We start from the raw sequence: 22,448 nt of genomic DNA, 5'->3' as shown, positions 1-22,448 counted from the left end.
TCCAAATATCTCTTTGGTCTGCTTGTGCCACTCAGTCGCCTCGTTCCTAGCCTCTTCCAGTCCATTCTTCACACAGCAGCCAGATGCTGTGATCATGGTTCTAAGATGTGAACCTGAACACGTAGCCTTTGAGTCCTGTCACCTCTCCACCACCCCCACCACACCCCCCACCCTCGCTTAAATCATCTCAGAACCAAAGTCCTATCTGTAGCCTCTGAGGGTCAACATCATCTGCACCCGCCCACCCCTCTAGTCTCATCACATCAGCATCTCGGTTCCACCTATCCCGATCCTCGTGTACCAGGTTTCGTCCAGCCTCAGGGCCTTTGCACATGCTTCTCCCTCCGTCTGCAATAATCTCTCCTCTCTTCCTCTCCACGTAAATCCTGGTTATTCTTCTGATTTGTCCTCAACGTCTCTTCCTCAGAGGAGCCCCCTCTTCCCAACACCCGCCCTCTTAACCCTGCCAGGTTCTCTTTCCTTCCCTCAGTTACGTGATTATTAGCATCTGTCTCCTTACCCAGACTATGAACTGCCTGGGGCAGCTCCCATTTCTGGTTTTGCTCACTAATGCACTGGGGTTTCAGTAGGGGTATTGGGCACATAATCATTCCCAGGTTTTGTTATTCATGTGCTGATTGCACATGAATAAGTGATTGAGTGTACAGTGCTAAGCCTCGTGTATGGTACATAGAAGATACTCACAAGTGTTAGACAGTATTTGTTCAAAGAATCAAGTAGCTTTGGTCTTTGGAGGACATTTCGAGTTCCAGCCCTGCTTTCTAGTTTTCCCCTGATGTGGAACTTTTAAAAATGCTTTTTAGGAAATTGGAGGTATTTGAGAAGATACAGCATAATTCATTAGAAAGGTGATTATGGACAAGCCAACTAATGATTACTCCTATATGAATGAGGTCAGAAGGAAAACTAGCCATTCTCTAAACATTCAGGGGTAGTTTTATTTTCATACTGACACCAGGCCCTTCTCAACTGATTTTTTTTTTTAACCACTAAGATGACATTTAATTTCTACAGCGTTTTCTTCAAGGATCCTCCACAGTCATTTTAACAGACGTTTTACTAATCGGTCTGTAGACCACTAAATGAACTAGTTGGTGATGCAGGAGCCAAAATTAGTTTTCATCTAAGTGATACGCATCATAATTGTATTTCTTTGGATAGAAAACCGACAACAAACAAACAAGATTCCAAATCACTGTTGAGGTTACACAAATCCTTGAGAGCCAGGAAATTCTATTCAAAGTGAATCAACTTTAGCTTTGATTTTCTTTCTGGAATTCATTGGTTTGTTGCCTGACCTTCGTGTTCTTTAGAGATAGTTAGGAAATTTCATAATCTTGTTAAGAGCAGCAAATAAAGTGCAGGTCGTTAAGGCCAGTAAGCATTTTTCACAATTAGATCTCTTGGCCCGACTCCTCTTTAAGATTCAAAGGCTTCAGAAACTCTGAGGCTACTTATTTCATTACTGCTCAAGAATGTTCTTTTTTAACAAAAGACTACTTTTGCCCTAATTGGACTATTTTAAATGGTGTTCCGTTGCCAGAGCTTCGCAACATGCCTTGGGACATGGACGTTCGTAGGACAGACAGGCTAAAATCTGATGAGACAACTTAGTGAGAAAAGAATTTAGAGAAAAGATAGATTCCCCTCTGCTTTGAGCTTCTCTACAGTTACGTAGGAAGGGATGGGTTAGTGAACATCATTACACGTGGTGTCATTACCACCACGAGTTCCTGGGAAAGGTGAGCCCACCTGGTTCGGCATGGAGGAGCCCACCCATCCCCAGCAAGGCACGTCCAGTGAATGTCCTCCTTTGACGAGGATCTTTGTTCTTCCCACTTGAGAGTATGTTCCTTGTCTAGGGCCCACCCCTCTCTCTTTCTGATGACACCGTTTCATCCCAGGTTCATCCCACCATCCCTTCTTGGGGTCAGTATAATCAGCCATTAACACTTCCCTTCGCTTCAAGGCTGAGGTTGGGTCATAGCAGTCCAGCTGTGCTGCCCAGTGGTTAGAGCATGCACTTGAAGTTGGGCAGGCCTTGTTCAAATCCCATCTCTCCTGCTCATGAGCTGCACATCTTTTAGGAAGCTGCCAGCACTCCTCGGGCTTTTACTTCCTGGCCCATAAAAGCAGAGGTAATACCGCTCACCTCACCATTGACCTTCTTACTGTGAAATGGGATGAAATTGTGCACGTAAAGCACTTAGCACAGCACCTGGCACAGAGCAGACACCCAGTGCTTGGAGTGCACAGGATCACATCCTTGAGATGGATGCCAGGATCCAGAAAAGGCTTTCTTTCCCCATAAATGAGTGGGACGTAAGATCTGTTTTATGGGTGTTCTTGTGATTTATTTGCAGCTAAGCTTTTACTGAAATTTGACAGCTGGAATCTTTAGGAACCACATGTGGGCCAGTATCTCCTGTAAAAGTGGTGACTACGAGCCAGACTCCCTTCTAAGCCCTTTTCTACAAACCTTTACAACTCCATTTATAGATAAGGCACAGGGAGAGGTAGGTAATTTGTCCAGGTTTGTAGGGTTATAACAACAGCTAACACTGGGCCCTGTGCTTAGATCTTTGTCTCAAAACCCTAGGAGGGAAATACTTTAATGTCCCCCATTTCCAACTGGGACACTGAGGCACAGGGGTAGAATGATTTACCCAAAGTCACACGTCTGGTAAACGGAGCAGGGATTCAGACCCCTGTGTGTCCCCCCCCAGAGCCCCGACAGTGTTCATTCTTTACCCAGTGTTACTGGGCCTTGGTTACCACTGTATCAGTGCCTGGCACATGATGGGTTCCCCAGTAATTCTCCAAATGAGTGAGGACAACAGATAGCTAACGTTTATGGAGCCCTCACTCTGTGCAGGGCCATGCACCCTAATTACTTTCTCTGCACAGCCTAATTAATTCTAACACCACCCAACGAGATAGGTCCTGCTGTAAACCCATTTCGCTGGTAAGAAAACTGAGGCACTGAGAGGTTAACTTGCCCAAGATGCTACAGCACATAAGTGACACGGCCTACGTTGAAGCCGAGGCAATCAGCCCTAGGGTTGGAGCTTACAACCTTCACCGCGGACCCCCACGACATGTAAAACTCCTGCCTCTTCTTGCCCGTCTTCATGCAGTATCCGTTAGAAGCCCCTCCTCACTTGAAACTTAAATGACTGTGGTGACATGAAACATCACGAAACATTGTTGTAAATCCTGTGTGACGACAATTCTGTTGATGGAAGAATCTTCCTACACGCCCCTTCCTCTAATGGTCAGAGACCCGAGGGTAGAAATTTTATTCTAGCCAGCCCTCTAGTCTGAGGAAATCAACTAACAAATTTAAGTTTGTACAGGAGATTTATGAGACCAATATGAAGTTTATACCAAGGAGATGGAAATGACATAAAATGGTTTTCATAAGGCTTTGCTGTGATGCTTGCAAAAACCTGGCCACGCTTTGTTCCTTCTACGTGCGGCTATATTTGCTGTTACCGTAGGAGATCATGCCAATATGGATGGTTAAATGCAGTAAACTTGACGTGTAGAAAGAAGCGTGAACCCTTCTGAACTAAGCGTGCGTCTCCCAATTCAAGGCGAAAGCCACCAGCATCCTTAGCGGAAGGTCTTCAGGTGCACAAACACTCTCTGTGCTTCTGGATTTCATCCCCGTTAAATGGTGATGATAGTAGCACCACCCTCATGGGAAGACTGCGTGAGTTAACGTAGACAGAGTGCTTAGACTAAGTCTTCGTCTGGCAGGACAGCAGGGTGCTGTCCCCCTGTTGGCTGTATCACGATTGACGTGTCAGAGACTCCAGCATTTGGCCTCACGTATTCTGTTCCCTCATTAGGTACCAAGGTGAGCGATGCCGCACAGAGAGCTTCCTCGGAGTGTTCAACCTGGATGTCCTCAGGGAGGACCCCTGTTGACAACCCTCCTGGTGCGGGGTGAGGTAGCCGAGCACCCAGCAGTCCCCTCCATGTATCCAGGACTCAAGTGTAAATGCCCGTAGGCCAGGCCATCGCGCGCTTCCACCACACCCGACTCCAGAGCTGGGCACCCGAGCGGGCCCAAGGCCAGCCCTTCTGGCTTTCGCTGTGAGTTAGAGAAGGGCCCGCCTTCTTCTGGGCGGACACACCTGTAGCCCACCTGTCCTCATCACCTCCCGGCCTGGGCACGTTGCTCACGGTTGAGTCTGCGCCCCCTGCTGGAAGGGGGAGGACGGATATGGGGAGGAGAGAGAATGGTCCGAGAAAGAGAAAGAAGCAATTTCCCATTTTCGGTGAGGTCTGTCAATTTGGTATTTCTTATTTCTTTCCTCTCCATTGGGGATCAAGGTTCCTTTTTTTTTTTTTTTCAAGGTTCCTTTTTGACTTCTAGTGGTTCCACCTTGTCACCTGCAAGTTCAGAACCCAGGGACTTCAGGAGAGCTTAGCTAGGGCTGCCTTGTTTCTTCACAAACACTCCAAGACCTCTCTGGGCCTCATATATTTCATTCTGCAAAACATCAGAGGGTACTTTCCTTGATACCACTTGGATCGTATCAAGAAATGGAACAGGAGACGCTTTAAGATCGAAAGCACTCCTCACGGAATATGTATGTATGTAACAAAATACAACACACGTTTTATTCTTGTTTGGAATCTGACAATTATAAAAATGGACACATAATCAGGTTTGTGTCAATCTTAGCTATGAATGTAAGATCAGAGCGAAAATGCTTTTGTTTCAAGAGTAGGAAAGACCATGAAATGCCAGCAACTGTGCACGAGAGGAACATGACAGTCTACAGATGCGTGAATAGGTCACTCAGGTGATAAATTATTTGCGAGGCTGCTACATGCCAGCCGCTGTGCTAAGCTCCGGGTGTCCTATAGTGAACAAAACACACAGTTCTTGCCCTTGTGGAACTTAGGGCCCCATGAGAAAATGTCGGCCATCAACCGAAAATCAAATAAGTACATAATTACACATTTCAAAACAGCTGTGAAGGGTGTGATCCCGTTTGACTCAGCGACATCTCCTGTGGGAATGTTCTCCAGCATCACTAGTCTACAGGTAGAAACGGGGAGGCAGATGACTGGCCAGAAGATAGGCCAGGGCTTTTCAGATGAGTAAGAAAGAATAAGAGAGGGGCAGGGATGGTTGAAGACATTTGCGAGAACATCCTCCCGGGATGAACAGCGCTGAACCCTTGGAATGTGAAGGACCATATGTAACTGACTTGTAACCTGAAACCAGTCCCTCCTCCAGCATTAAATACATACCCGGAAAAGACACTCGCGTTTCAAAGAAGGACTTAAGGGACCTAGACTGTAGAGAGATTCAGCTGTAGAAACACCTTGTTTCCAAGTACTCACCACTGGGCTTTCCTATGATATGTTGAGCTGCTTCTTTAAATTACCACCTTTAAGATGAGGTTAAAGTAGGCATGTTCATTTTAAGATGCAAAATGGTTCAAAACCACTGTAGTTTAATAGACCTCTGTGACCTATCGTTCACAATGGGATTTCGGGGTGATGAAATCAAGGCTTCCAAAAGGAGATAAGCAGCATTTTGTTGATGAAGATAGGATTTTGACCTGAGAAGAAAAGCATCTTGTAATAGTGTAGGACTAAGACTTTTTCATCTGAGTACATCTATGATTTTTAGCCTCTTTCTTTAAGATGTGTCATCTCTTTTATCACTCGGAGGCTGGTAGCCATGTATATTCTATATTTAGGGGAAAAAAAAAAACAGTAAAGCATTTTGAAACATGATAGGCTTAAGTTTGACAGAAGGAAGACTCCTCTGATAGGAACATTAGCCAGGCTATACGTTTCATCCACACAGGGCACTCAGAAAATAATGAGGGGATCTTCCCGTTGAAGAAATACCAAACCTAGGGGAAAACATCAGGACACGTTTAGAAATGACCATGGACGAACCTCACTGCGGTCCTTACTGCAAACCGAATGCACCCGTACAGATGTAAGTTCTGCTACATCGGAACTGAGGTCTCTGTGAGTGTACTCTCCTTGTTCATACCGTCTTGAAAGTGAGTACTTTGCACAGAAACATATTAATTTGAACACCATTTGTTCACTAAGACCCATATTCCTTCTTCACCGCCATAATACCTCTATTTTAGATAAGTTGGCCTTCCCTTTATCAAGCCCCAGAGCAGACTATAAATTTGAAATAAATTAAGGCAGACAGGAGTTTGCCTGAATGAAAGAAGTTTTTTTAATCCAACCTAAATCAGGGCTTGAAACCTTTTACTTTTCGGTGTGTAGTTTATTATCGTCTATTGCTTCCAGTGGAATCTAAGTTTTAATTAGTTTGACAACATAGGTGTGATATTTTACAGAATGCAATCACTGCCCCTGTATTTAATTAAATGAACCCTATAAAACCGGGGTTTTAGCCCGGGGCGTAATTTATAGTAGGCTGAATTGAAAACTGCATTAGCACTTTATACTGGGGTCGTTTGCACAGGTAATAGAAATCGAGGTGATCGTGATACGCAGATCCTCAGAAACCAACTGTCTTCCCATAAATAGAAAGGTATTGCCTAATTTAGAGAGAATATGCTATGTCTTTTCCAGATAGATCTTAAAATACCGCGAAATGCTTATAATTATGTTGTAGGGAACTTTGAAAGCTTTCTGGCTCCTGTTTTGAAAGGTGATTTTAAAAAGCGTATGACAGTAGTTTCACCAGTGGAATTTCTAGGTAGACCGTGAAAACCAAGAGTCTTTCTAGGTCGTGAGCTTAATTACCGTTCCAGCGTGTGTAGATTTTGCCTTCCTCGGCCAGATCCAACCTCTCATTAGATGCCACGGTGAAATGCTACCCACAGTGCATTTCATCTGACCATTTCTTAAGTGGCTTGCACCTCCTGTGGCCTCATTTTTCCCCAAGAAATCCTTCCAAGTGGTATCCCGTCAGCCAAGAGGGGAACAGGTCTCCCTGAGTAACCTCAGAAAATACTTGGTGAATGGGTGAAAGATGGACAGCTGGGTTATCCATGAAATGTACCCCCATGTGGAAAAACCTACCAGCTTTGCGTTCGTTCTCAGGACCGTGGAAAACATACCGACGGGCACCTCATGCAAAGAGCCGGAGTCATGCTACCCAGGCTTAAATGCAACCGGGAGGGAATCCTTCCGTGCCCTCGGCATCCTGTCCCTGGAGATCGTATGCTAAAGGACCTCTTGAAGGTCCCTTAGTGTCCTGTCACTTTTGCAGCAGTGATGTTTGCCCTGAGATAAAGGAATTGGATTTTCACCCTAATGGCACCTACATCCCAGGGGACCATCCAGAGCCTTAGGTGAATAACGTAAGCATTTAATTTATAATAAAGTTTACCAGCAGCGTTTTTTCTCCCCAAACATTCCATTTCCTTGGTTTTAGAGCTGCATAAACTGTTTTAAAGGCAATCTGCTCAATTGGGCGAGTTAATGATGTTTAATTTGACTGGGCCAAACGTCACGGGATGAGCATTGCGCCTGTAATTGCAGCCATCATCACCGCCGTCTTGTGTAATGTACATGTAATGCTAATCCCGGGAATAAAGGTTGTCATTCTCGGTTGGCTGACGGCATGCACCGGACTCATCACCTCACTTAAGTCTCTCAGTGATGTGATTCCAAGATGACAGGGTAATAAGTGTTATGTGCACAAGGTAATTGCAAACAAATTTGGCCGCAAAAATGGATTGTCTAGGAGAGTAAGTCCCTGCCTTGTCTCATCGTCTTTTAAGAGAATGTAATGATGCCTAAAATACGTTGTCAAGAAGCTTGTGTGGCAGGGGTCTAGGCGTCCTGTAAGATTTCTCCGTTGCACCGCCCGCCCCAGAGAATCCCAAACTGCGGACTGAAAATATCAATATGTATGTCGGTAGCGGAGGAACGTTTGGGCTGGGAACTTCCCTGAAAAATCAAAAAGCCTCTCAGTATACAAATGCCTCTTAAGACCACCTAACTAGGCTGCTTTTGCTTCTTTGATTTGCAGACTCTTTTCTCCTGGGAAAATGTGACTGTTTTGGGGTAGGATCCCCGTGAGCACTGGTATCTTAGTAAACTCTTATGATGTGCATGCTAGGCTGTAAAGTAGATTATCTCATTAAACTTTATAATAACCCTAAGAGGCGTGACACTATAATTACATTTATTTTGCACATGAGGAAACCGAGACTCAGAGGGAAATAAATTGTCCAAAGCGACAGTCCGGATTCTAACCCCGGTCTGATTCCACAGCTTGAGCCCCTGGGCACTGCAGCCCTGAGCCGTGAGAAAGGAGCGGGTCCCCTGGCTTGTGGAGCGGCATATTGGAACTGTGTTTGATTAACATATACAGGGCACCGGGCTCCTGAAATTGTTGGGTCCGCTTCAGTGGTGAGAACTGCCTTTCTGTGGGACCCGGCCGTGAGCGGGGGGTGACGATCTGGTGGGGGATGAGAGGATGCTTCACAGTCGCCGACCAAGTTCCTGGCCTCCCTTGGGATTTGCCACCTCCTCTTTCTCTGCATCTTAGGCCCTCGGGATGTTATGGGTGCCGATGCATCCATGCCGTTGAATAATACCCAAAGTCAGAGGGATTCGGAAAAGCTTGCCTGCGTCTGTAATCGTGTGCGCCCGGACACAGGGCAGCTCTTTGCCCCCGAGAATCTTCTTAGCTTAGACTGCTGCAGACGAGTCCATCCTTTAAGTGTTGTAGGTACCATTTAAGCATCTGCTTAGCGGTTCTAGCATTGGTTTAGACACCTGTACGAGAAAGCAATAGTTGCCATCACTTTTCTGTACAAAATAATAATAATAATAAGCTGAGTAAAATACACTCCTAATCAGAAAAGCATTTTCACCCCCTGTTTTATACACATCAGAGGAACGTCTGTAGGAACAAATACTACACTCCTGTCTAACTTTACAGTGCATCGGTGCAATATCTATACCTATTGGGGTGTTTGGGGCTGCAGGGAGTTAAAATACAAGTGAAAATGGCCTCAAGTATGAGGATTGTGTTATCAAATATGACAAGAAGTTTGGGGTTAAGAGGTTCTAAGCTTGGTCGCTTCATGTGCTCCATGATAATCATCAAGAGACCCCAGTTCTCTATTTTTCTGCTCTGCATCCCTTAGTGTGTTAACCTGGCATCAGAGACCCGGCTCCATGTCTAAGCAAAAGGAACCAGACCTCCACAATGGGCTAAAGCCAATTAAACCCACATCTCAGGTCTCCCCCAGAGGGAATGCTCTCTGATCTGGTGGAAAGGAAACGAAGTCCAAGCTCTTTCAGCAGAGAGGAAGCAGGAGGAACAAGGAGGGGTGCTTTTTATCAGGCAGCTGACCTTTCCGCTGAGGTATTTGCAAGACCTAATTATGTGGATAAAACGTAAAGACTCCTAGGATGGATTTCTTTTTTTTTTTTTAAGACACAGTTGGAAGGCTCCCTTAGAAGAAAGTCCCATGCTCGTTCCTGTTTGGCAAAAGGCCAACTTGCAGACCCATTCAAAAGTCTTACTGTGAGTTCACTGTGGGTAAAACTACCTTTAGCACAAGACATCCCCAGCATGGCGAGCTGGCACTGGCCAAACCGATATCTCCTCAGGGTGCTGTCTACGGCATTCATTTAATCCAGGGAGAAATTTACTATGGCATCATAAATTCGTAGATGATTTGACTCCCGGTGTCACGCATTAACGGAAAACACGGCTCAGACAGTTCGGCCTTGGCGCGAATTTCACAGCACTCCAGCTTGGGCTTCATTCCCCCGCCCTCACCTCATCCCCAAGCCCTCAGAGTTCTAGGCTCTGAGCAGGGAAGGGGTCGAGGTGCTCAACTGGTTTGCAAAGCTAGGAAGAATTCCTTCATGTCCTTTCATTCTGTCCTCCATGGAGGAGGAATGAAGACGGCCGTGGTGTTAAATCCTGGTGTTTCCACTCCTCCAGGGTGAAGGATGGTAAGAGTTTGATGGTTCGGCCATTCACTTATTTACTGGTGCACCTGAGTCATTTTGCAGCCCACAGTTGCTGCTCTGCCTAACTCCCTCATGATGATAGTAAATTACTTAAGTGGACTGAATCCAAATCATTAATAATCTCCACTGGCGATTCATTTGGGCTTCATTACAAGGAAAGAATCCGACATCTATTCCTCAACCCAGCAGTTGTTTGCAAGGCACTCCAACCTAGAGTTCTTGTCCCTGTAGGGCCAGAGTGAAAGGGCTTAGGGAAAAAAAAAAACCAGAAAAACAGCTGCATAATCGGTATTCATGTTCTGCTTGGCAAAGAGAAACCGAAGTGCTCTACCTCAGGGGACAGACCTAATCGTCAGTGTGCTTCGAAGTACACGATGCTAAGGTGGGGCATGTAGACGCCAGACTAGCAAAGGTTCGGTGTTGGTTTTGGCATTTACAAATAAGTGACATGAGTTTGTCAGTGGTGCTGTCCAGAGAAGATCTGAGAAGCCAAGGAACTTCTACAAACATATATTCTGCAGAATATGATTCCTATACCATCATTTTATATTGGCCTTTAAGCAGTATACATACCACTTGGGGGATGGTATCAAAATATTTCAGAGCCTGATAACTGTCATGTGTGTGCAATCATTAGACATCACCTAGCTATCGGAACACAGTGTCGTAGTCCTTTGCTGTGGGGAATGGGACGGGGAGGGTAAATAGCTGAGCTTCCATGTTGCTTGGAATAACTTCTTTTTCTAGACATAACGTTCCGGCTTCTGTTTCCTCTCGTGTAAGCTGTTCTAAAGACAGCCGTGTTCAGTTCGGATTCTATCGTTGGAAAGAATCCTGGATGCAGCGTCCGAAGTTCTGACCCATCAGTCACCAGCAAGGTCATCTTGCGTGGTTTATTTGTGGCTATAAGGGGAGAGGGATGCACGTACTTCTGGTCTTGCCAGCTTCTCATGACTGTGATGACGGACGTGTTAAGAGGCGTCTTCATTTAAGTCATGTGGTAGACAGTGGGCACTCGGTAGGTGTAGACATTGAGGATGCAGCAGTAGCAAAGGACTGTGTGCACAGTGGGAAACAACACAGCAGTTAAGCTAGCTGCTGTTTCCCGAACATGGGCCAGAATGTCAGGTCATTTGAGTTCCTCCTTGATACTTGCCATATCTACCTGTGACCTGTATTATCACTTACTTAATATTCTCATTGACTTTTTAAGGAAAAGCAAAGGCATTCATTTAAGAAGGAAATGTCATATCGCTTCCATAGAAGGGAAACTAATCTCACCTGACAGGAACTGGGAAAATACACACCATTAAAACAGAACAATATAATTAATTTCCAGTTAGCTAGTATGGCCCATAAAGGCTGTGAGCCTGAGGCTGCTCTTTTCTCTCCCAGGCAAGATGAGAAGGGGATGAAATTGTGTTAAAGACACTCCAGTGGGAAGCCACGCCTTCCCCGCCGTGAGATTTATTATTTCATGCCTGATCTGCACACCTCCAAACCTACCCCCCTCCCACCAGGCATTCCTGGGGAAACCTGAAACAGAGCAGTGAAGTCCTCGGACACCCGCACGTTTTCCCTTTAGCTGCTTACACACGAAAACCGTCTTTCCGGCTTCCGCTTAATTATAATCCTCTCCCCCTCTACTGTTTTTCGACAGGTTAATGGCAAAGACTTATCCAGAGCAACTCATGACCAGGCTGTGGAAGCCTTCAAGACAGCTAAGGAGCCCATCGTGGTCCAGGTGTTGAGGCGAACGCCACGGACCAAAATGTTCACGCCTCCGTCAGAGTCACAGATGGTGGACACGGGAACCCAAACGGACATCACCTTTGAGCACATCATGGCTCTTACCAAGATGTCCTCGCCCACCCCACCTGTGCTGGATCCCTATCTCTTGCCCGAGGAGTAAGTCACATGGTGATGAATCTTAAATGTGTTAAGTGTGGTACAGAAGTACAGAAAAGTTGGTTTCTTCCCTTCCGTGTGGTGAAAACAATGAACACATCTTACAGTTTTCCCCCAAGTTGCCCACGTTTCACTTTATTGTTTATAGAGGCAATAAATTGAATCCTGCTCAAAACCACTCCGACATATTAATTACTTTGTTATAACCCTGGAGCGGAGTTAGTCAGATTATATTCGAAGAACAAAATGACTTACAAATGTCATAAAAGTTGTTTCCGAATAAAATTTAATCACCGCAAATGGCAGTGGGAAGGTTTGGTAGTTCTCACTAGAGGGAACGCTGATGGTTGTTTTAAAGAGACAGCAAAGCAAGTTGTGAGTGTCAAGAGAGCCCAGGAGGTTGTGCCTTCTGCTTTCTTGGGTCTCATTTCAAACCTGGATCCATGGAGTAAATTCACACATGCCTCATATAAGCACTGCAGTTACCGATTAAATAACAGCTGTGATCCAATGCATCACGTAAATTACTTTACACACGACTCTCCTCTTACCTTACTTACTGCCAGAGATATCAGGTAGTTCAGAGGCTCCGAGTTGGACAAAGCCTAATCTCTAGCTGTGTAACTTGGGTAGTTGATTTCCCTGGGCCTTATTTTCCTTCTATTAAAATGGGATGATAATCACATTATAGGATTGTTGAAGGATTAAATGAACTAATGCGTGGCAGGTTCTCAGCGTGGCATACGGTAAGCGCTGGATAAATGATAGTGGCGATCACTGGTAATTTAGTGATGGATGTAAAATATGGAGGGACAAAAATGAAGAGCAAGAAATTTTCTCAGGTGGACGAGTGGCTTAAAAGATGTCCATTTTAAGGTGGCTCTTCGGATGTGATTTTGCACATCTCTGGACAAGGTGTCCACCTCCCCTTCTTAGCCTCTCCGGTTGATGTTAGAGTCCCTCCTCCCATCTTGCTGCTGGTTCGGATCATTGCCTTGATGCCTTATTTCCAAGGGCGTCTCCACCTCTCCTAGGGAGATCCTCTGAGCAATACCTGTTGGATTCCTATTAGTAACTCAGTAGCGGGAGTGAGCACACGTTTCCTGTTGTTCTACCAGATTCCAGACAGAGGCTGGCCTCTCATCCCGTGGTTCTGACGGTTAGCTGTCATCAGAACCCAGGGCTAATTCCCCAGGCGTGACAAGGTGAATTGGGCGGCGGGCAGCGTGTAAAGGTAGAGGAGGGGGTGCCCCCCCGCCCCCGATCCCGTCTGACACCGAGAGTGCACAAGGCAGTATGCAGAGAACTGTCACCTCACCCATTTCTCATGACTGTCCCTTCTGTGCCACGAGGAACTGCGGACTCAGCAGTGGTACTCCATGAAAGTTGGCAGCTGGATGGAAAGGCAGGTCTGTCCCACCGCAGTGTCAATACTCCATAGCGTGCCAGTTGCTAGGAAACAACTGGATGATTCACTGACTACAGTCATTCAAATCAGTTGTTGGACGTTTTAGACCCAAACTGCCTTTCACATTGATGAGGCCTTTAAGGCTACTCCTGACTCTCGATGTTGAACCGTCACAATGACAGGCCTTTTAGAAGCTAAACCCTTAATTTCCTCTTAAGTCTAGTTAACGTGACGTGACTCTTCCCCCAAGGGGCAATTTGAGAAATGTCAGAAGAGTGCGGAGGTCAGTGCTCTCCTGCTTCTGGCTGCGAGGTCAGAGGACAGCAGGAGTGTGCATCAGGGCTGAATGGGGGAGTGGGGGTGGGGCGGGGGGGGTTACCTTGAGGCTTGAAAGCCCAGGCCTTCCAGCAGCGTCCTCAGTACTAACAGCCCCTTAAGTGCAGGCAGCATATTTGCCTGACGGGTGCAGAAAATTGAAAGCCAGCCCTCGTTTGAATGACCGCTCATGTCTGGTCTGTTGTTTCAAAACTAAGCGCCTGGGTGAGAAGACCAGAGCCCACTGATTGCCCTGTTGACCTTTGAGAACGCGGAGGTTTGGGTCCCCAGCCAACCATCAGGCTGAAGCTCTCCATCCGCATCTGACACCTTTGAGAGCCACAGCCCTGACTGAGCATGTTGTAATTCCCGCTGGCTTTGGTCCTAGAGCTTCCATTAGCGGTGTTTCCAAAGAGGTGGTGGGCTCTGTGAATTGTGCTGCACGCTTGTTAACCTAGAGAAATGCAAGCTTCCGTTCTCCTAGGCGTGTGTGCGCATGTGGGTCTGCATATATACACACACGCATTATATGTGTGCCTGTATGCACGTGTTCTGCATACGTATACGTGTATACTGGGTGATGTCAAATGTATTTCTCGTTGCGAGACAATCAAAGAAGTTTGAAAAGAAACGTCCTAGATGACAGCATAGCAGTTTCAGTTTCACAGCCCTTTGAACCTATCTCAGAGGCCGGCACATGTCTTTAAGTGTTGCCTGAAGTGAAGCTTTTTTCTCCCCAGAGATAAAATCTAAGAATGAAGTCATGAGCAGTCAATAAGAGTTTGTCTCCCACCTACAGACTGAGTTAGAAATTAGTCACATTGACTCACATGACTAGTGGGCCAGGGAATGATCACTGCAAACCACGAAGCCAGTCCCTCTCTCACCGTGCATCTTTTTTTTTCTTAACAAGTTTTTTTATTGCAGTATAGTTGATTTACAATGTTGTGTTAATTTCTGCTGTACAGCAAAGCGATTCATTATGCATATATATACATTCTTTTTTATATTCTTTTCCATTATGGTTTAATCACAGGATATTGAATATAGTTCCCTGTGCTATAGAGTGTGGGACCTTGTTGATCCATTCTCTGTATACTAGCTTACGTGTGCTTACCCCAATCTCCCACTCCATCCCTCGCCCTCAACCTGCATCTAAACTCCTTCTTGTGGAGGAAATGGGCTTTAGAGAAGATGGTGGAAATATTGTGAGGGAGGTCCTGACTGTGCCGGGAAACGCAACCAGAGAGAAGTGAACTGAGTAAGAACCTCAGCCTCTGAGAACAGCCCCTGTGGCACTGATGGGCCTTGTGATGGGGTGACGGGAACAGATACTTAGAACTGCAAGCAGGGCCTTAACGATCTTTCATCATTTTTCAGGCATCCCTCAGCCCATGAATACTACGATCCAAATGACTACATTGAAGGCATCCATCAGGAGATGGAGAGAGAGGAGCTGGAGCTGGAGGTAAGAAGCACGTCCCTGGCTCGTTTCAGTAGTCGCTGTGAAGGCTAATACGTCTCTATCAGCGTGCATTGAGATTACGGATGCTCATGGAATGTCCACCTCTCGTGGATTTCTTTTAGAAGAGCCGCGTTCAGTGGGTTGAGGCCTTCTTGCTTTGCAAGAAGAAGGGCTATTTAATAACCTTTATAGGACAACACTGCTTTTTGAGGATCATTGTGACAAAGCAGAGGTCTTTAAAAAGCTATCAAATATCTCAGGAGCTAGATTTTTGGAGTAGGATGTCGACTTTGTAAATCTTTGGTATTTCGTTAACTTTATAGCAGTGGGTTCTTTAGTTCCATCTTACTTTCTCACACCTTTGAGAATCTGATGGAAGCTGTGGTCTCTCCCTGGAAAAATGCTCCCGTCTCTAAGAGTTTGCATGTGATATCTGGAGGGTCACTGAGTTCCCACAGTATCTGCCACACGTGGCCCACTCTGCCTTACAGTTGTTTTGTTATATCTGATACACCAGAACCGCTGTTTGCTTTCTCTTTCCCTTTAACTTAACCCAACTCCTTTAAACTAAGGTAAATTTTTTTCTTTTTTGAATTTTATTTTTTTTGATACAGCAGGTTCTTACTAGTTATCTATTTCATACATATTAGTGTATATATGTCAATCCCGATCTCCCAATTCATCCCCCCACCACCATTGTCCCCCCCGCCCCCCCGCTTTCCCCAACTTGGTGTCCATACGTTTGTTCTCTACATCTGTGTCTCTATTTCTGCCCTGCAAACCGGTTCATCTGTACCAGTTTTCTAGATTCCACATATATGCGTTAATATACGATATTTGTTTTTCTCTTTCTGACTGACTTCACTCTGTATGACAGTCTCTGGGTCCATTCACATCTCTACAAATGACCCAACTGCATTCCTTTTTAGGGCTAATATTCCATTGTATATATGTACCACATCTTCTTTATCCATTCGTCTGTCGATGAGCATTTAGGTTGCTTCCTCGACCTGGCTATTGTAAATAGTGCTGCAGTGAACACTGGGGTGCATGTGTCTTTTGAATTATGGGTTTTTCTGGGTATATGCCCAGTAGGCGGATTCCCTTTTCTCCACACCCTCTCCAGCATTTGTTTGTAGATTTTCTGATGATGCCCATTCTAACCGCTGTGAGGTAATACCCCATTGTCGCTTTGATTTGCATTTCTCTGATAATTAGTAATGTTGAGCAGCTTTTCATGTGCCTCTTGGCCATCTGTATGTCTTCTGTGGAGAAATGTCTATTTAGGTCTTCTGCCCATTTTTGGATTGGGTTGCAAACGAAGGAGAATTTGAAAGGAAATGCTGTATCCCTAGCTCAGTCAGAAAATCGGCATCCCTTGACATGAATGGAAGGTGTCCAATCAATACAGCGGACACGAGGCAGTGTTATTAAATCCTGGTACTTGTCACTGGTACCTGCCCAGGGCTGGCTGCCTGGGGCCCGTTCTCTCCACTGCCTCCTGCTGCCTTTCTCTCTGTCTAAGGAGATGGGCTAGTATCACAGAAGTGGTAAGACTAGCCCAAACTGAGGCTTTCTACCTAAAGGAAGTAACTTTCTCCACGTGAACTATCTGAGAGCATCTTGCTTTTAGTGGGAGGAGGCCACTCTGAAACGCCTCCCTAGAGCCTTGTTATTCAAAGTGTGGCGCAAAGACTGGGACAGCAGCGTGTGGGGGGTTGTGAGAAATACAGAATCTGGGCCCTCAGACGTACAGAATCAGAATCTGCATTTTACCAAGATCCCCAGGTGTTGGGGTGCACAAGTCCCAGGGCCCTTGACCCGGAGGCCCCAGGCCCAGGCAGAGAAGCCCAGGCTTCCATTTGCCCTCGTCCTGAGTCACACGATCGAGGCTCTGTGTGTTTCCTTCATTATGGCGGGAAGCTGTACCTCCGAGCCTCGAATACCACCCACGCCATTGGGGCAGGTGAAGTCCCATGGACTAGAGATGACTAAGCCCCTCACGGACATTCAAGACTCTGCTCAGACTTCTTCCTGTTGTTAAGTAGAAAGCACAAAGAGAGCCTACGCGCACGCTTACATTCATTTCTGCCCGCCTGCGTTGACTGAGCATCTGTTACACTGAATATCCTTTTTGGTGCTAGAAAGGCAAAATCAGCAAGTCATCACCCTGCCTGCCCTTCAGGAGGCCATAGTCCCTTTGGGTCATCAGCCACTAGCTTAGACGTGAGCTTTTCATCTAGAAAACCAAACTGTGGCCATTCTCCATCTACAGCTCCTTTGAGCAGTCATCACGAGGTACCATGAGTCCGTACCAGGCAGGAAGGCTGCTTTTACATTTGGACTTTCGTTTAGAGCCGCTTGGACGTCACCAGGTTATTTCTGTTAACTAAGTGAACCTGGTGGTTTTGGGTGAGCGGCGCGTCCCAAGTTCTGAGGTCAAGATTCAGGTAGGTTCTCTCCGTGGCCCCTCACCAGGAGGGAATCTCCAGGAGAGGACGGTGTGTATACTTCCAGGAAGGCTCTGTTGCAGAGGCGTGTCTCTGGAACGTCACCCGGTCAGTTCGAGAGGGTTAATGAACAGCAGCACGGCCAAGAGCTGGCATTCCTAAAGCAGACCCAGTTTTCTGGGGGAACGGCGTGTACCATCATCGCCGCTTCCTCGCAAGATTTCTTAGAGCCGTCAACAGTGTGTCCCTGCTAGGTCCCATCAGCCTGTTGGGTCCCCCCACCCAGGCTTGCTGTGAGTAAGGGGGCCAACCTCAGCCCACCACCGCTCCTCGTGTTAAGTTGAAGTAGATCAACATCTGCCCCTTTCGAAAAGGAACCCGTTCCATGGATATTATATAGGAGGAAAATATATGAGTGTTTGGGGATATTATGGAAGCAAATGCACAGAGAAAAACAGATGTTCTCTCTTTTAAAGCACACAAAATGATCATATTTAGGTAAGTGTCAAATCCCTGTTATTGTGAAACTGCTTAGCGTTAAAAGGATTACACCCCAGTATACCCAAGGGTTGAGCCGCCAAATAATTACCCGTAAATCTTCAGGTACGGAACACCTGCTCTGGATCTTCCTGTAGGTAATTAAGATGGAAAAATAGACGTCTGAAGAAGGCTTTTCTTTTTGCTTCGTCTGTTGTTTTAATTTCCCAGTTGATTCCTCAGTAGCATCCTAGCCGGGCTGTGAAGCTGCCGTGACCTATGTTGTGTCTTGATGATGTCATTTTGAAACCAGAAAGGAAAAGAAAGCTACGCTCTCACCAGGGAGACTAAAATGATCTCCAAACCTGGTTGCATAGTGTAACGTCATAAGATCTCAAGGGAAGCGAGACCGTCCTGGAGGTAATGCAGGCTGTCCCCGCCAACCTATGCCCTTTTCTTTAGCCTTTAAGGCAGAGCACCAGGGCTCCTCCGGGGAACCTTCCCTGGTCGGCCCTACCCTCACTGAGTCAGCTTCCTCACCACCCTCCCGATTTCATCAGCACTTGACCGTTCTTTCTCCTGCCACCTGCAGTCAGAACCTGCCCCCTGCTCTTACGTTATCCCCCCAGATCCTGGCCCAGCTCAGTGTGGCTCATCTCCAGCAAAGCTTCCGTACGGCTCTGGCTAAAGCACCCCTCCCCCAGTAGGGCCATTTCCTACTTAGACTCCTTGTGCTCAGACAGCTCCTGGCAGGGGGTAGGCACCCAAGAAACATCTGTTGGATACAGGAATAAATGCCTTGTGACCCAATCTCACATGTCAGGACCTTGAAGCCAAGTGCGGTCTTCCTAGAGACGTCTCTACGTCCCCGACAGTGCCACGCATAGATAACGTGTGGAGATGATTTCAAGAAATACGAACAAGCAATTCTGGATCGATAAGGTCTTAGAGTTATGCTTCAGTAACCAGTCTTCCTAGAGGTGCAAAAGCCATCGAAATTAGTCTCTGGGATGCTCTCTGATGAAAGTGGCTGTCGTTGAAACAGAAAGCTGGAATCAACCAAGGTGGAATGGCCCCCGTACTTTACTCAACTGAGCTATCGTTTCCATTTCATCTAAAATGTCAGGCTTAGCTGTTCATTTTTATCCAGCCGTCCATCTAGACCGGTAAGCAACAGGACACCAGTGGTGGGGGAGGCGTAATCCAGATAATGGTAATCCATTATTCATACGAGTTTGATTAATGGTCTTCTTTGCCATCTTATCTCCATCATCACAGACAGATATGTATTGATGCCCTCTGTGCTTTCCATGAGGTACTCAATTGTGGAAGGTTCTACGTCTAGCTTGGAGTGAGAATGAAATGTTGAGAATTTACTAACCACTCAATAAGCTGGAGGAACGGCAGTTTCCACCGAGCCCCAAGATATTGTCTCTGGGGATAAGATGGTAGAAGAGCCGAGAAGTTTCAGAGAAGTGAAGTGACTTTCCTAGGGCAGCCTGGCTTGCTAATGGCAGAGTCAAGTTTATTTTTCGTTTGGATCTTTAGTCTGCCTTGGAATCTCAAGCTAATTCAGTTTTATTGAGCACCTACCATGTGCGGTATATAAGGCTAGACGCTGCTTTTAGTGCACAGTTCAACTACTACTGCGTTACTGTAATTAATCTTCTTTATGAGCAGCCGAGGTAAAACCTAAATCTATACAGATCCCAAGACGGTATCGGCTCTTAACAGTGTTGTATTTCCAGAGCTTCTGAAAACCTCTATGGTTCACTCTTTGCTTAACTATTAGCAACCAGGCTCTTCTCTATGATGTGCAACCATCCCCTGGAAATGCAGTGACCACAACTAAGTCATAGTGGGGTTTGGGGGGGGGGGGGGGTTTTGGTTTGTTCTGTTTTTTTCCTGTCAAGAGATTAACCATGTTTAATTCTGGGTGATAAGAATATAAATGATCATTCCCTTCTTTGCACTTTTCTGAATTTAATTTTTTCTACTTTAAAATCTTTTTTTAATTTAAAAAAATTTTTATTTTATATTAGAGTACAGTTGATTAACAATGTTGTATTAGTTTCAGGTAGACACAGCAAAGGGATTCAGTTATACAGATACATGTGTCTATTCTTTTTCAAATTCTTTTCCCATTTAGGTAATTACAGAATACTGAGCCAAGTTCTCTGTGCTATACAGTAGCTCCTTGTTGGTTATCTGTTTTAAATATAGCAGTGGGTACGTGTCAATCCCAGACTCCCACTCTATCCCTCCCCCACACCTCTTCCCCCAGTAACCGTAGTTCATTCTCTAAATCTGTGAGGCGGTTTCTGTTTTGTAAAGAAGTTCATTTGTATCATTCTTTTTAGATTCCGCATATCAGCAATATCATATGATATTTGTCTTTCTCCGTCTGACTTACATCACTTAGTATGATCATCTCCAGGTCCATCCATGTTGCTGCAAATGGCATTATTTCATTCTTTTTAATGGCTGAGTAATATTCCATTGTGTATATGTACTGCACCTTCTTTATCCATTCATCTGTCGATGGACATTTAGGTTGCTTCCATGTCTTAGCTATTGTAAACAGCCCTGCAGTGAACATTGGGGTGCATGTATCTTTTCGAACCATGCTATTCTCCGGATGAATGCCCAGGAATGGGATTGCTGGATCATACGGTAGCTCTCTTTTTAGTTTTTTAATGAACCTCCATACTGTTCTCCATAGTGGCTGCATCAATTTACATTCCCACCAACAGTGTAGGAGGGTTCCCTTTTCTCCACACCCTCTCCAGCATTCATTGCTCTTAGGCTTTTTGATGATGGCCATTCGGACTGGTGTGAGGTAATATCTCATTGTAGTTTTGATTGCATTTCTCTAATTAGTGATGTTGAGCATCTTTTCATGTGCCTCTTGGCCATCTGTATGTCTCCTTTGTAGAAACGTCTATTTAGGTCTTCTGCCCATTTTTTGATTCGGTTGCTTGTTTTTTTGATATTGAGTCACATGAGCTGTTTGTAAATTTTGGAGATTAACGCCTTGTCAGTCGCATCGTTTGCAAATATTTTTTCCCATTCTGTGGGTTGTCTTTTCGTTTTGTTTATGGTTTCCTTTGATGTGCAAAAGCTTCTGAGTTTAATTAGGTCCCATTTGTTTATTTTTGTTTTTATTTCCATTACTCTAGGAGACAGATCAAAAAGGATCTTGCTGCAATTTATGGCAAAGAGTGTTCTGCCTATGTTTTCCTCTAAGAGTTTATAGTATCTGGTCTTACATTTAGGTCTTTAATCCATTTTGAGTGTGGTGTTGGAGAGTGTTCTAATTCTTCTACATGTAGTGGTCCAGTTTTACCAGCACCATTTATTGAAGAGATTGTCTTTTCTCCAGTGTATAGTCTTGCCTCCTTTGTCATATATATATTGACCATAGGTGTGTGGGTTTATCGCTGGGCTTTCTATCCTCTTCCATTGAGCTAGGTTTCTGTTGTTGTGCCAGTACCATCCTGTTTTGATGACTGTAACTTTGAAGTATAGTCTGAAGTCAGGGAGCCTGATTCCTCCAGCTCCAGTTTTCTTTCTCAAGATTGCTTTGGCTATTCAGGGTTTTTTGTGCCTCCATACAAATTTTAGGATTTTTTGTTCTAGTTCTGTGAAAAGCGCCTTTGGTAGTTTGACAGGGATTGCATTGAATCTGTAGATTGCCTTGGGTGGTATAGTCATTTTCACAATATTGATTCTTCCAATCCAAGAACATGCTATATCTTTCCATCTGTGTGTCATCTTCGATTTCTTTCATCGGTGACATAGTTTTCAGTGTACAGGTCTTCTGCCTCCTTAGGTAGGTTTCTTCCTAGGTAGTTTATTCTTCTTGATGCGATGGTAAATGGGATTGTTTCTTTAATTAGTCTTTCTGATCTTTCATTGTTAGTGTATAGAAACGCAACAGATTGCTGTGTATTAATTTTGTATCCTGCAATTTTACCAAACTCATTAATGAGCTCTAGTGGTTTTCTGGTGGCAACTTTAGGATTTCGTATGTATAGTATCATGTCATCTGCGAACAGTGTCAGTTTTACTTCTTCTTTTCCAATTTGGATTCCTTTTATTTCCTTTTCTTCTCTGACTGCCATGGCTAGGACTTCCAAAACTATGCTGAACAAAAGTGGTGAGAGTGGACATCCTTGTCTTGTTCGTGATCTTAGAGGAAATGCTTTCAGTTTTCCACCACTGAGAATGATGTTTGCTGTGGGTTTGTCATATACGGCCTTTATTATGTTGAGGTATGTTTCCTCTGTGTACACTTTCTGGAGAGTTTTTATCATAAGTGGGTGTTGAACTTTGTCAAAAGCTTTTTCTGCATTGCTTGAGATGATCGTGTGGTTTATATTCTTCAGTTTGTTGATGTGGTGTATCACACCGATTGATTTGCGTATATTGAAGAATCCTT

At 45.2% G+C, this 22,448-nt stretch overlaps 1 protein-coding gene and 1 long non-coding RNA gene across 4 annotated transcripts in view; one reads left to right on the top strand and one right to left on the bottom strand.

Moving 5' to 3' along the window:
* The window catches only part of PDZRN3 (PDZ domain containing ring finger 3), a 247,186-nt gene that overhangs the window by 208,339 nt on the left and 16,399 nt on the right, over nucleotides 1–22,448 (top strand). For all 3 annotated transcript variants that reach the window (XM_067755218.1, XM_067755217.1, XM_067755219.1), the window contains 2 exons: nucleotides 11,645–11,892; nucleotides 14,996–15,083. In XM_067755218.1, coding sequence (XP_067611319.1) covers nucleotides 11,645–11,892; nucleotides 14,996–15,083 — 336 coding nt within the window. The remainder of the gene's footprint in view (nucleotides 1–11,644; nucleotides 11,893–14,995; nucleotides 15,084–22,448) is intronic.
* LOC137232663 (uncharacterized) overlaps nucleotides 7,800–22,448 on the bottom strand; it is a 55,618-nt gene continuing 40,969 nt past the window's right edge. The window contains exon 4 of the long non-coding RNA XR_010947123.1: nucleotides 7,800–8,772. This is a non-coding gene — a long non-coding RNA (uncharacterized lncRNA). The remainder of the gene's footprint in view (nucleotides 8,773–22,448) is intronic.

The sequence above is a fragment of the Pseudorca crassidens genome, chromosome 10 (assembly GCF_039906515.1).
Source record: "Pseudorca crassidens isolate mPseCra1 chromosome 10, mPseCra1.hap1, whole genome shotgun sequence".
In the NCBI taxonomy this organism is placed as follows: domain Eukaryota; kingdom Metazoa; phylum Chordata; class Mammalia; order Artiodactyla; family Delphinidae; genus Pseudorca; species Pseudorca crassidens.
This window is presented reverse-complemented; position numbering and strand designations above follow the sequence as displayed.